This window comes from Sapajus apella, unplaced genomic scaffold (assembly GCF_009761245.1).
Source record: "Sapajus apella isolate SASKATOON/1434 unplaced genomic scaffold, GSC_monkey_1.0 scaffold5, whole genome shotgun sequence".
Taxonomy (NCBI): domain Eukaryota; kingdom Metazoa; phylum Chordata; class Mammalia; order Primates; family Cebidae; genus Sapajus; species Sapajus apella.
In genome coordinates, this window is record NW_022436945.1 from 28617158 (window position 1) to 28629996 (window position 12839).

At 39.8% G+C, this 12839-nt stretch overlaps 1 protein-coding gene across 1 annotated transcript in view; it reads right to left on the reverse strand.

Annotated features, from left to right (window-relative positions):
* Nucleotides 1-678: 678 nt before the first annotated feature.
* Nucleotides 679-12839, reverse strand: part of RFC1 (replication factor C subunit 1) — a 77114-nt gene continuing 64953 nt past the window's right edge. The window contains exons 20-25 of the mRNA XM_032272020.1: nucleotides 11114-11268; nucleotides 10871-10988; nucleotides 8810-8955; nucleotides 4870-5083; nucleotides 3057-3248; nucleotides 679-2064 (exon numbers count right to left, since the gene is read on the reverse strand). Coding sequence (XP_032127911.1) covers nucleotides 1981-2064; nucleotides 3057-3248; nucleotides 4870-5083; nucleotides 8810-8955; nucleotides 10871-10988; nucleotides 11114-11268 — 909 coding nt within the window. The 3' untranslated portion in view covers nucleotides 679-1980. The remainder of the gene's footprint in view (nucleotides 2065-3056; nucleotides 3249-4869; nucleotides 5084-8809; nucleotides 8956-10870; nucleotides 10989-11113; nucleotides 11269-12839) is intronic.

The window sequence follows — 12839 nt, forward strand, 5'->3', positions numbered from 1 at the left end:
CAAAAAAAAAAAAAAAAAAAGAGATCAAATCATGGTGCTATGGAACTACCAACATTTAAGATGAAGGATAAAGCTGACTGGTTTGTAAGTAACAAAATGGCCAAGACTCGACGGATCTCAGGAAGAGCAAGTATACAGTTTTATGCTGCAGAGATGGCATGTGGCATCAAGTTGCTCCAAAAGGCCACATCATTGGTGGCTCCAATGAAGGCTCAACCCCCATTGAGATTCACATCCAAACTGCTGCAGAACCACCAACTCCCTCCTACCATGAGTCTCAGTCATTCACCTCACGGTCATGAGGGCTTCAAAGAGGAATCAAACAGACCTATGCTGCCATCCTCATATAATAAAGGGCATATTTACAATTTTTAATTCTAAAAGAAATGCTATTTATTTTACACACATATCATCCCAATCTTGTGCTTAAAACATTTAAAAACAAAATCACAATGACCAATTGAAGGATACTATGCAGCATTCTGCTGCATGGAGATTCAAGTCCCCTTCCTGGGGCTACAGAAGAACTAGGGAGAAGTGACCTGCATATCCAAAAGGAACAAAAATGGAAGAACATGAATAGGAAAGCCAGCCTCAACATAGTGGTGAGAAAACCTTTCCTGAAGCAGAAGAGTTTCAAGACAGAATTTAACAAAGACAGGGTTATGACTCAGCAGGCAAGGGCTTAAGGCAATGTTTTATTTCCATAATGAGTTAATCTCCTTAAAGGACATTTTTTCACACTGGTAAATACAGTTTAAATGTCTCAAGAACTTTGTCTCATCACCCCAACAAGACTACCAGCTCCTTAAAAGCAGGGAATATGATCCTTATTTTACATTCATTTTAGTATATACCTCACAGAGGCAGCACAGACCTCTGAGCAATTACTGACAAGATTAAAAAACAGCTAGACATCTAAATTCCAGGGCAGGTGCACAGCCTCAGCGCCACTCAACACATACAGTTATAGGAATAACCCCAACTTCCAACAGGGTTCGTGGAAGCCATTGCAGGACAGGACCAGATTTCCTATTGGCAAAGTGAACAAAAAACCAGTGTTCATTTTGTCCTCCACCATAGTGAACTTAATAGCCTGACCCAACCTGGTTCCTACTGGTTTGAACCTGATGGGTTGAGACTCCAGCAGGATAAGAATGTCTGAGAATCTTCTGCAGCCTCCCACGCTGCAAAGCCCCATAACAGACCTCTCCGTGAAATCCTATTCACAGCAGAGACGTAGTCAGCACACACAGAGGGAGTGAGCTGGGAATCTGAGTTCTGACTCCTCAACTGCCAATGTTATGTTTCACACAACAGGTTAGTAAGGAATACAGTGAGCTTTTTGATCCAATCATTTGCAAATTAATAAGTAATATACCAACAGAATATTTTGCTATACAAGATGGGAATCTTAAAAAGAATTTATACATATATGATGTGGAACATTATTATTCCTGATTTATACTTTGAAAGATATCTGATAATGCACAAAGAATACCCAGTTCTAGGTGGTGACTGTTTTGTATAATCATTTATTTACAAAATTTCACCACATAATAGGAACTACCTTTAAAAAAAAAAATGAGCATTGGTCCTATAAAGGCCATTAGGATAAATTCTTAAGCCTACAAAAGATGCCTTAGTATTACTGTTCCCAGGCTCATTATTAACTAAAATCTGACCCCAAAGTCCAGGTGTAGTTTCTAGTTCCAATTCTACAGTCATTCAGAAGCATGTCTAACTAGATTGACAGGGGACAGTGGAGGACCAGGCAGTCCTATCAACCTCTATAAGAGGTGTACATGAGCCTACTGCTCATACCCTTCTAGCTGTACCACCCTTTATTGATAATGGGACACCAGATCATCCCATTATGCTAAAACATGGTTGCTCTGGGAAAAAACAAGGCTTTCTCTAGACCAGCTGGACTGGTCAGGAGGGAGAGTAAAAAGTGGCTGTTGTTAGTGAAAAATGATTTCATTTCTTCGAACTTTTTCCTTTTCCTTTTCTGGACTCCTTATCTTTTTCTGGTTTTGAAGGCTTTGAAGATTTTGTCTTTTTCTGTTGGGGGAGGGAGAAGATAACAAAATAGTTAATAGCTGTGTTTATGAGTAAACAAAATAAGTTCATCTCTACAACAAATCTAATCTTTACCTGCAACTTAATTAAAAAAGAAGAGAGGCTGCAAACATTGAGATCTTGAATGACTGCTACCGTGATGCACTTACTTTCAAACAACAACTGCACTACTTATAGCCTTTAAAAGCTGGCAGTAAAAACTGAGAGGGCATTTAGAATTTAGAACTAAGATTCGTTCCCCATGTAAGGCAGCTTCTTGATTTGAAACAGAGGTATACTTAAGACAAAATAAGCAAGAGAAAATTTACAAATAGGGTAAAGTTTACATGAAGAATTTCCTCTTCTTTCGGTTTCAGATTAGAGGTGTAAACACAGTCATTTTGTGAAAGGGGAAGAGAGACAGACGGACCAGAGAGTCTAAATGAGAGCCACGGTGGAGAAGCCCACTATTCCTTTTCCTGCATATAGAAAACAGAAATGAAGGGCAAGAAGCACCCACAGTCAGCAAAGGAGAGAGGAGGATCGGAAGAGATTCCTTGGCTCAGCCAGCTATAAACAGCAGGCTGATACTACAATTGATTTGCATCTTTCCTAGCAAAAGACAGGAATGTTTTGCTCTGAGAAACTTCTACAAAGCAGTTTAGTGGCTATCGCAAAACATAAACAGCAGAAGAAACTTTTGTTAAAAACCTTTTTCTTGAAACCATGCACCAATGGCCAGATCAATAAAAATGGTACGTTTTCTAACGAAACATATGGCCATCAGTATCATGGCCTGTTTTGTTGTTTGGCTCTTCGACTACTATAAGAAACTGTTTATAAAAATGAAATCTATACCATCTCCACCTTGAACCATGGTGAACAAAAAAACATTATTTTCAATTTACTCTATGTGCTGAAAAGCCCCTATTATTCACCAGGCAAGGAAAGACTATCTACTTTGAGGTCCTCCTGTCTGTGGCTTAAAATACTACCTTGATCATGGCATCAGTCTCTATAGCATCTTGGTCTTTCTCATCAGATTGAGAGTCATCTTCATTTAGCTCTTCATTGTATTCTGAATCCAGGGATGGGCTTGTGCTATGTCTAGATGCCTTTATAGCTTGAAGTGAATATGGAGTAAGGTGGGCTTCCTTATTGTAAGTTCTTGTGAAGGCTGCTTTCACCTATATGAAAGGAGTAGAGGGAGTTTTAAAAAATCTAAGTGCCAAACAATTCTTTTAAACTCTGAAAGTCTAAAGAGACCCTGGAAGCCCCTTGCAACTGTTTGCAAAATATTTATGCATATTTATGTATATTATGCATATACATGTAAATCTAAGCATGTGCATTTTTCTATGGATAAGTTCCATATTTTTCATAGCATTCTTAATAGAGCCCATGACAAAAAAGAGTGAAGGCCGAGCACGGTGGCTCACGCCTCTCCATGAGAATCTTGAACCTGGGAGGCGGAGGTTGCAATGAGCTGAGATCATGCCACTGCACTCCAGCCTGGGTGATAGAGTGAGATTCTGTCTTAAAGAAAAAAAAAAGTTATTTGGGAACTTCAGACAAACAAAAGTTACTTCAAGTCATTATGTTTACCTATTCAGCATTCTCCACATTTCTACAAAGCAGTGAGCAAAGCTAATCAGTGAATCAGTAAATCAAAAAGGGGCTCGGCTGAGCTGGGCACAGTGGCTCACACCTATAATCCCAGCACTTTGGAAGGCCAAGGCAGATCACATGAGGCCAGGAGTTCAAGACCAGCATGGTCAACATGGTGAAACCCCAACTCTACTAAAACTAAAAAAATTAGCTGAGCATGGTGGCATGCAACTATAATCCCAACTACTTGGGAGGCTGAGGCATGAGAATTGCTTCAACCCCAGAGGTGGAGGTTGCAGTGAGCCAAGATTGCACCACTGAACTTCAGCCTGGGCAACAGAGTGAGACTGTCTCAAAAAAAGTGGTGTGTTGCGGGGGGAAGTGGGGGAGGGGTGGTCATGATAAGGTACAAGTTGGCCTTTAATTTCCACAGAATACATGAGTTACCTTTTCCATAATAATAGCAGTTACTTCAAAATACTCAGTAACTTGAAAGCCTTAATCTCAAGCTTCTAAACATAGTTCCTGAATTAGTCCATGAATTCTAACAATGGATGTCTGCTGTGAGAATTTACTGATAAAGTCGGGTAAAAATTCTGAAGAGGGCAAACTAGACACAGAGAAGACACAGAGAATATGTCTTCTAAAACACATTTGTTACACAGGTATAAGAGTAGGGTATTGGATGTTACATATTCCTAATGCATCACTTTAGTTTTTTGTGCTCATTATAAGAAAAGTAGGGATATATTATTACAGAGAAGATTACCCAACTGGAAAAAATACTGAATCCACAGATTAGGTAGACTAAAAAAGAAAATGCACAAAAATCCTCAGCCAGTAAACACATTTTATTTTTACAATCCATTATCACCAGAGCTCATAGCTCACTTAATTCCCTAGGCTCATCCTCCCACCCTTTATAAAGAAGATGTTTATATTTGCTCCTCAAATTTCACTTCTTGCTTTTTCACTGAGCATAAAGCAATGATAGAAATACAAATTGTAAAATCCAGAAGTCTACTCTTAATACTGCATTCAAATAGTATTTTTGGAAAATACAGGAAAAAAGAAGCAACAAGCATTTAAGGGGAAAAATAAGTAAATCTTTTTTAAAGCATCTAAAACACCTCTGAAGTACTGTTAGTACAAACCTGGTAATTACAAAATGATGGAGAACCACTAAGTGATACTATTTACCTTGGGATCCAGCTTTGAAAAGGGACTAGGTTTGCCACCCCAGCTGCTGATTTCCATGATATTCTCAAAGTCTTCTTTCATCAAATAATATGTGTCCATAAGTGCAACAACATCCTGTATTCCATCTACTCCCTGTGAGGTCAGAGGCTGCACAAGTGCATCCCTCAGATGTGACAGGTAATCCATGTTTACCGTCCTTTTGCTGGAGTAAGTTCTGAAACCACAACAAAAGAGACATAGTCAACAGCAAACTATCAAGTCAAGTCATACTGTGCATATCAGCACCGAGTTAATTCAGGCAGAGTCCAACCCAATTTCAACATTGATGAATGGAATGTCTACTATTTGACAGCCAGCTGGTGTAGGGAAAGCCCAGCACCACAGCATGAGAGTAATGGATACACATCAATGTGCCCAACGGAAGTTTTCCATTTACCTATATAGTGATTAAAAAAAACAAATGTGGGTTCTACTTCTACCCTACTCTTAAGGCCCAGGCAACAGAGTGTTTGTGTTCATAAATGTTACTCATTCTAAGTTCCAAAATATTAAAAACATCAATATAAGACAATGAAATAAATTCCCTATCTCAAATGTGTGAATGTGTGTAACACATTTTGGTCTCTGATTATAAGATACAAAATTATATATGAATGCTTCCCTCACATTTCCTAATATTGTTACTCTGAAATCTTTAGTTCTAGAGCTGGCTTTTCCCCAATTTTAAGAAAACTGCAGCGAGTGTTCCCACAAAATCAAAAAGTGATCCACACTGGCCAGAGGAAGGTTTAGGGAAACAGTCTCGTGTGAGAACTAAAATGTTATCATAAAATGACTCTTTCTCTCTTAAATGTTGTCACTTCTTAAAAACAGAAAACTGAAGAAAACAATATTTGAAATGCCACCATCCTAAATCTTTCCAACCCAGCTGCCTCTATCTTCAAACCAGGCAATTACATGTATACATATTTTATGTATTTTTTTTTTTTTTTTGAGACAAAGTCTCACTCTGATTGCCCAGGCTGGAGTGCAGTGGTACAATCTCAGTTCACTTCAACCTCCGCCTCCTGGGTTCAGGCAATTCTCCTGGGAATCAGCCTTCCAAGTAGCTGGCATTACAGTCACCCGCCACCATGCCCAGCTATTTTTGTGTGTGTATTTTTAGTAGAAACAGGGTTTCACTATGTTGGCCAGGCTGGTCTCGAACTCCTCACATCACGTGATCCACCCGCCTTGGCCTCCCAAAGTGCTGGCATTATAGGCATGAGCCGTCATGCCCAGTCTATATACATATTTTAAACAAGTGACCTCAAAAGCTGTTGTTATCAGAACCAGCATCAGAATGAGAAAGAAATGCTTTTTCACAAACTATGGGTTCTGCTCCTGCCTTCAAGGAACTGAGTATGTGAACCACAAGAAGCCACAGCTTTTCTCCTTATCAGAAATCTAGACTCTTGCCCTTGCAGCTATTTTATTACCTAGACAAAGAGGTTTTAAAACTCTTAATTTCATCGAATTCCTCTAGATTTAGTCTTCCATAATTAAGCACATTAGTACTTAAAGAGAGGTAGTGTGAGGTCCTAAGCCACAGTACCCCAAAAAGTCATGAAACCATTTCCAAAATTGTTCTCCTACAATGTTTTCTAATATCATCATCTTCTAGTAGACTCACAGAGTATTAAATCTAGAAAAGTCAAAGATGCCATCTAATGTACCTAAACCAAGGGCTCTTAACCTCAGGAATCTGTAATTCCCCTAAAAGGGGATATTTTCTTTGTGGATCTGTGCATTGTCAGGGGGAAAAAAATCAAAGCATTCATATTCTCAAAGGCATCTATGACTCCAGAAAACATTAAAACCAATAATTAAATCACACCTCCATTTTTTTAAAGAAGAAAAACTGAGAACTACAAAAGTTCAATGACTTGATCAGGGCTAAAAAGTTAAGTAAGAAGGTCTTAATTTACTTTAAAAATTGTGGGTTCACTATAAATGTCCTTGCTGATAATAATGACCTATACTGCTAGTGGACAAAGCCTCAGTTCCTACCCACAAAAATGTTCAGTCTAATGAGGGAAGGGGACAGACATACAGAAGAATACATGGGTAGTAAAAAAGACTCATGCCATAGGTTAGAAAGAGAACAAGAAAACGCAGTAGAATTTTACAGGAACAGAAAACAGGAACTAGCTCAGTTCAGCTCTAACCAAAACTTAAAATTGGAATGAAGGATTAAATATTAATATTCCCTCCAGGGAGCAGATGGCAAATCAAGATCACTTAAGTAGTTCATGGCTAAAAATGAATCCAGAGGCGGGGTGCGGTGGCTCACACCTATAATCCCAGCACTTTGGGGGCTGAGGCAGGGAGATCACTTGGGGTGAGGAGTTCGAGACAAGCCTAGACGACATGATGAAACCCCATATCTACCAAAAAATACAAAAATTAGCTGGGTGTGGTGGCGGGCACCTATAATCCCAGCTACTTGGGGGGTTAAGGTGGGTGAATCACTTGAACCCGGAGGTGGAGACTGCGGTGAGCAGATATCCAAACACTTCATTCCAGCCTGGTTGACAGAGTGAGATCCTGCCTTTAAAAAAAAAAAAAAAAAGTTTCATTTTGTTAGAAAATAAAAAGCTCGGCCGGGTGCGGTGGTTCACGCCTGTAATCCTTGCACTTTGGGAGACCGAAAAGGGTGGATCACCTGAGGTCAGGAGTTCAAGACCAGCCTGGCCATCAGGGTGAAACCCCATCTTTTAAAAAAAAAAAAACAACGACAAAGTTCACCTTGTTAAAAAAAATTTTTTTTAATCCATGAAATGTACTTAATATTTATGTGTATGCACATTTTCCAAAATTCCAAACTTAAACAAAATTGTACCAAATATTTTTTAACTTCCTTAAACTTTTCCAAGCACATTCATTTTTTTTTTTACGAAGCTTTTTTTTTAATTCTTACATTTACATTCACTCATTACTAATTTGAAGTTAATAAAGCTATTAAGTTTAAGTCAATTATATTTGGAGTACATTAAATGTCATATAGGTTGAAGAGGAGTTTCAATAGAATAAAGTTATTTTTAAAGATCTAGCCTAACTTAGCGTAACATTCACCAGAGTGAATCAACAATCTGACCTTCACATTAGTGATTCACAAGCACATTCGTTTTCAATGACCTGAGCAACCTCCTCCTATTACATGCTAACCTGTATTTCCTATCACAAATGACTATGTCAGTTTATTACTAGAAGAATCAGTAAAAAAATAGTTCATTTCAGCCAGGTACAGTGGCTCATGCCTGTAATTCCAGCACTTTGGTAGGCCAAGGCAGGAGGATCACAAGGTCAGGAGATCAAGACCATCCTGGCCAACATGGTAGAACCTAAAAAAAATACTAAAAATACAAAAATTAGCTGGGCGTGGTGGCCTGTGCCTGTAATCCCAGTTACTCGAGAGGCTGAGGCAGGAGAATCACTTGAACCAGGGAGTCGGAGATTGTAGTGAGCCAAGATTGCGCCACTGCACTCCAGCCTGGCGACAGAGCGAGACTCCGTTTCAAAAAAAAAAGAAGTTCATTTCTTTAAACAGTTCATTTTCTTTCCTATTAATTATTCAGAAGCTGTTCCCACTAGTAATAGGCATAATGACAGTAACAATAAATAACAGTGCTACCTAAGACTTATACAGTCTTGAAAATTTTAAATTATGGCATCTACTATTTTATTCTCCAAAGTATCCTTTTAAGTGGTAAAACAAATGTTATACTGATTACAGATGATAAAACTCAGGTCCATAAAATATAAGGAACTTATCCAAGATCATTCATCTAGCTCGCAATAAAATAAAAGCTAAAGCACAATCTTTTGACTCATATGAGCGTTATTAAAGGCCAAATACACCAAATCAATAAAGTACCAGAAACAGAGTCATCCCACCTACCTGAGACTCATATGCAAGGCCAGGTCCTGAACAATGCGATCGTGTTTACCTGTAGATGAATGCTTCCCCAGCCAGCTTGGGAAGGTGGGAAACTGGGTCATGTACCCCCTCATCAACTCTCCAGGAAGAACACTGGCATAAATGGCCTGAAAAAAATCAATTGCAATCCAGAATTTATGTTCGGTACAAAGTTACTTCCTTAGCGGTCATTGGCTTCTAAACGGTCTATGGAAAATAAAGCAACACTATCCCAAATACCTACTGACAGGGCAGTCAGACAACTCTGATCCGCTAGTACAGGAAACTTCTCCCAGAGAAAGCAACAGATTGTGGTACACACCTTGATCCAACATGTTACGGCCCCCAGGGAGATCATCTTCCCAACTCAGCCTCCTCAAGCAACTAATTTCAACATACCAGTTACCTCACCGATGCCAACGTCACAGCAAAGAATTAGCTTAAGAGGGATATAATGGTCTTTAACATAAATGATTGGCCGCATAGGTAGATTAAAGCATGGAAAGACTAATGATTACAGTCAAGTAATCTGGCAAGTCAACTGGCACTTGAGAAAAGTTTTTTTAAAATGTATCTTTAGATGTCTTCTATGTCCACGGTCTCACTTTCTTAAAGGCTGGAATTATAGTCTACATAAATTTTGTATACTACTTTATTCTAGTAATTCCCTCACAAGCACTTTTTCATATTAGATAATCTTTACAAATAGTTTTAAAGGCTATAAATACTACTGCAAGAGGATTCATAATCATTCTCCTATTACTAGACATGGAGATTTTCTCTAATTTTTTGCTATCAGAACTAACCCTTTAGGAAGTATTTTTGTACTTAAGCTTTTCCTGTGTTAAAACATTATGCCTTTAAGGTACAATTATTAAGGAAACAGAACTAAACACATAAAATAGAAAAGAAAAGATTCTGAGCCAGGTGCAGTGTGGCTCATGCCAGTAACCCCAGTACTTTGGGAGATGGGCAAACAGCTTGCATCCAGGAGTTCAAGACCAGCCTGGCCAACACGGCGAAACCCCATCTCTACAAAAAATACAAAAATTAGCTGGCATGGTGGCACACACCTATAGAGCCAGCTACTTGTGGGGCTGAAGCAGGAGGATCACTTGAGCCCAGGAGGTCAAGGCTGCAGTGAGCCATGATCACATCATTGCACTCTAGCCTGGGTAACAGAGTGAGACCTTGTCTTTTAAAAAAAAAAAAAAAAAAAAAATTCTATCTCCAGAATAAAATTTTGTTTCTTATTTTCAAGCAATGTGTGGGTAGAATTAAGAGAAGCATTAGGCCTTCCAGAAGTGTCTTATTTTATTACTCAGGGCAATAATTCTGTATAACTATACAAAAGAACAAATAATGCTCTTAATTACAAATGTCTACCAAATTCTGAGTTAAAGATCTCAACCTAAATATAGTACCCAATATAAAACTACCTTTTAGCAAGGAAGAAGAAAATCCTAATTAATACATCAGAGACATGACTGCTGGCCTGCCCTAGCTGCACTGCTTCTAGGAGCCGCTACTAAGTGACCACCTAGGACGGCCAAAAATATCCAAAAAGAAAAAAACAAGGATTCTTAAAACACAGCAAATGAAACTTTTAATTCAAATCTTACAAGCAAAATCTAATATTCCTATTTCTATGTGTCCATTTACATTAAAAGTTTTTTGAAATACAGAAAAATAAGCCCAAATTAAGAAACAGACAACAGTTACCACAGAGTATTGTAATCTTTAACAGACTGTATTTTTGCCACAAGAGCCATGCCATTTATCTGGTATTTAAAATAACTACAGGATTAGTCAGGCATGGTGGCAGGTACCCGTAGTCCCAGCTACTCTAGAGGCTGAGGCAGGAGAATCTCTTGAACCCAGGAGGCAGAGGCTGCAGTGAGCTGAGATCACACCACTGCACTCCAGCCTGGGTGACAGAGAGAAACTCGATCTCAAAAATAAAATAAGTACAGGAGCTAAAAGCTACTGAGTTCTCTTTTCAGGAAAGCAGAGCCTGCACTTTAGGGAGAACCCTCCGCTCACCTGCGTAGGCAGAAGACTCCAGTTTTGCTTACTCCGAATCTGGCTGTCCACTAAGTCACCATCGCATATGCTGTCTGCTGCTCGGCTTAAAAGCATCAAGTGCTTTTTCATGTCACCCCTGCAGGAAAGAACCTGTCTGGATTATCCCACTCTTCACACCCCAAGTCCCTCCTTCACAAGTATTTAGCCTTCACACTGCTGGGAGGATACTAAGCATGCCTCTCACCAGCTCTGGATACTCACCCTGCAGCTACAGGCTTCACATGAATGTAGTTTTCCTGGACAAAGAGGGGTGCTATTGAATAATCATGAAAAAAGAGATCTGATTTGTCCACAAGTGACATGTGAGCAGTCTCCTCTCCAGCTGCAAACACTTTCCGGGCAACATCAAATGGGCCCTGAAAAAAGGGAGGGACACACCCAATAAAATGGCCAAAATTGAAAATACTAACATCACCAAATGCTAACAAGGGTATGGAACAAGAAGAACTCCATTCATTGCTGGTGGGAATGCAAAACTGTACCATTTGGTAGTTTCTTACAACATTAAACATATTCTTACCATATGATCCAGCAACCATGTTTCCTGGTATTCACCCAAATGAATTAAGAACTATGTTCACACAAAAACCTGCACACGGGTGTTTATAAGCAGCTTTATTTATAATTACCAAAAGTTGGGAGCAACCAAGATGTCCTTTCAGTAGGTAAATGAACAATTAAACTGTGGTACATTCAGACAATGTAATATTATTCAACAATGAAAAGAAGTGAGCTATCAAGTCATGAAAAAACATGGGAAAGGGGGTGGGCACAGTAGGTCACCCGGTAATCCCAGCACTCTGGGAGGCCAAAGTGGGCAGATCACTTGAGGTCAAGAGTTCCAGACCAGCCTGCCCAACTAAGTAAAACCCCATCTGTACTAAAAATAAAAAATTGGCCAGGTGTGGTGGCTGGTGCCTGTAATCCCAGCTACTCGGGAGGCTGAGGTAAGAGAGTCACATGAACCTGGGAGGCGGAGGCTACAGCGAGCCAAGATCACACCACTGTACTGCAGCCTGGGTGACAGAGACTCGGACTCAAAAAAAAAAAATAAAATAAAGACATGGAAGAACCTTATATGCTATTACTAAGTGAAAGAAGCCAATTGAAAAAGTCCACATGCTACATGATTCCAACTATACCACATTCTGGAAAAGGCAAAATTATGGACACAGTAGGATTAGTGGTTGCCAGGGGTTGTAGAGAGGAAGGGAGGAAAAGAAGAATGAATAGGTAGAGCACAGAGGATTTTCAGGACAGTGAAACATGTATACAATGGTGGATACATGTCATTATATTTGTCAAAACCATACAATACACAACACCAAGAGGGAATGCTAATGGATACGATGAACTCTGGGTGATAACGAGGTATCAATGTAGATCCATTGATTATAACAGATATAGCACTCTGGTGGGGGATGTTGGTGGTGGGAGAGGCTGTGTGTGAGGGGGACATGAAGTACGTGAGAACTCTCTGTACCTTCCACTCAATTTTGTGTGAGCCTAAACTGCTCTAAAAAAATAAAGCGTAGGCCAGGCACGGTGTCTTACACCTGTAATCCCAGCACTTTGGGAAGCCTAGGCAGGTGGATCGCAAGGTCAGGAGTTTAAGACCATCCTGGCCAACATGGTGAAACCCGTCTGTACTAAAAATACAAAAATAAGCTGGGTATGGTAGCGCGTTCCTGTAATCCCAGCTACTCAGGAGGCTGAAGCAGGAGAATTGCTTGAACCAGGATCCAGGAGGTGGAGGTTGCAGTGAGCTGAAATTACGCCACTGCACTCCAACCTGGACTACAGAAGGAGACTCTGTTAGAAGGGAGGGTAGGGTAGGGTAGGGAGGAAGGGTGGGTGGGGGAGGGAAGGGATGGGGGGAGGGAAGGAAGGAAGGAAGGAAGGAAGGAAGGAAGGAAGGAAGGAAGGA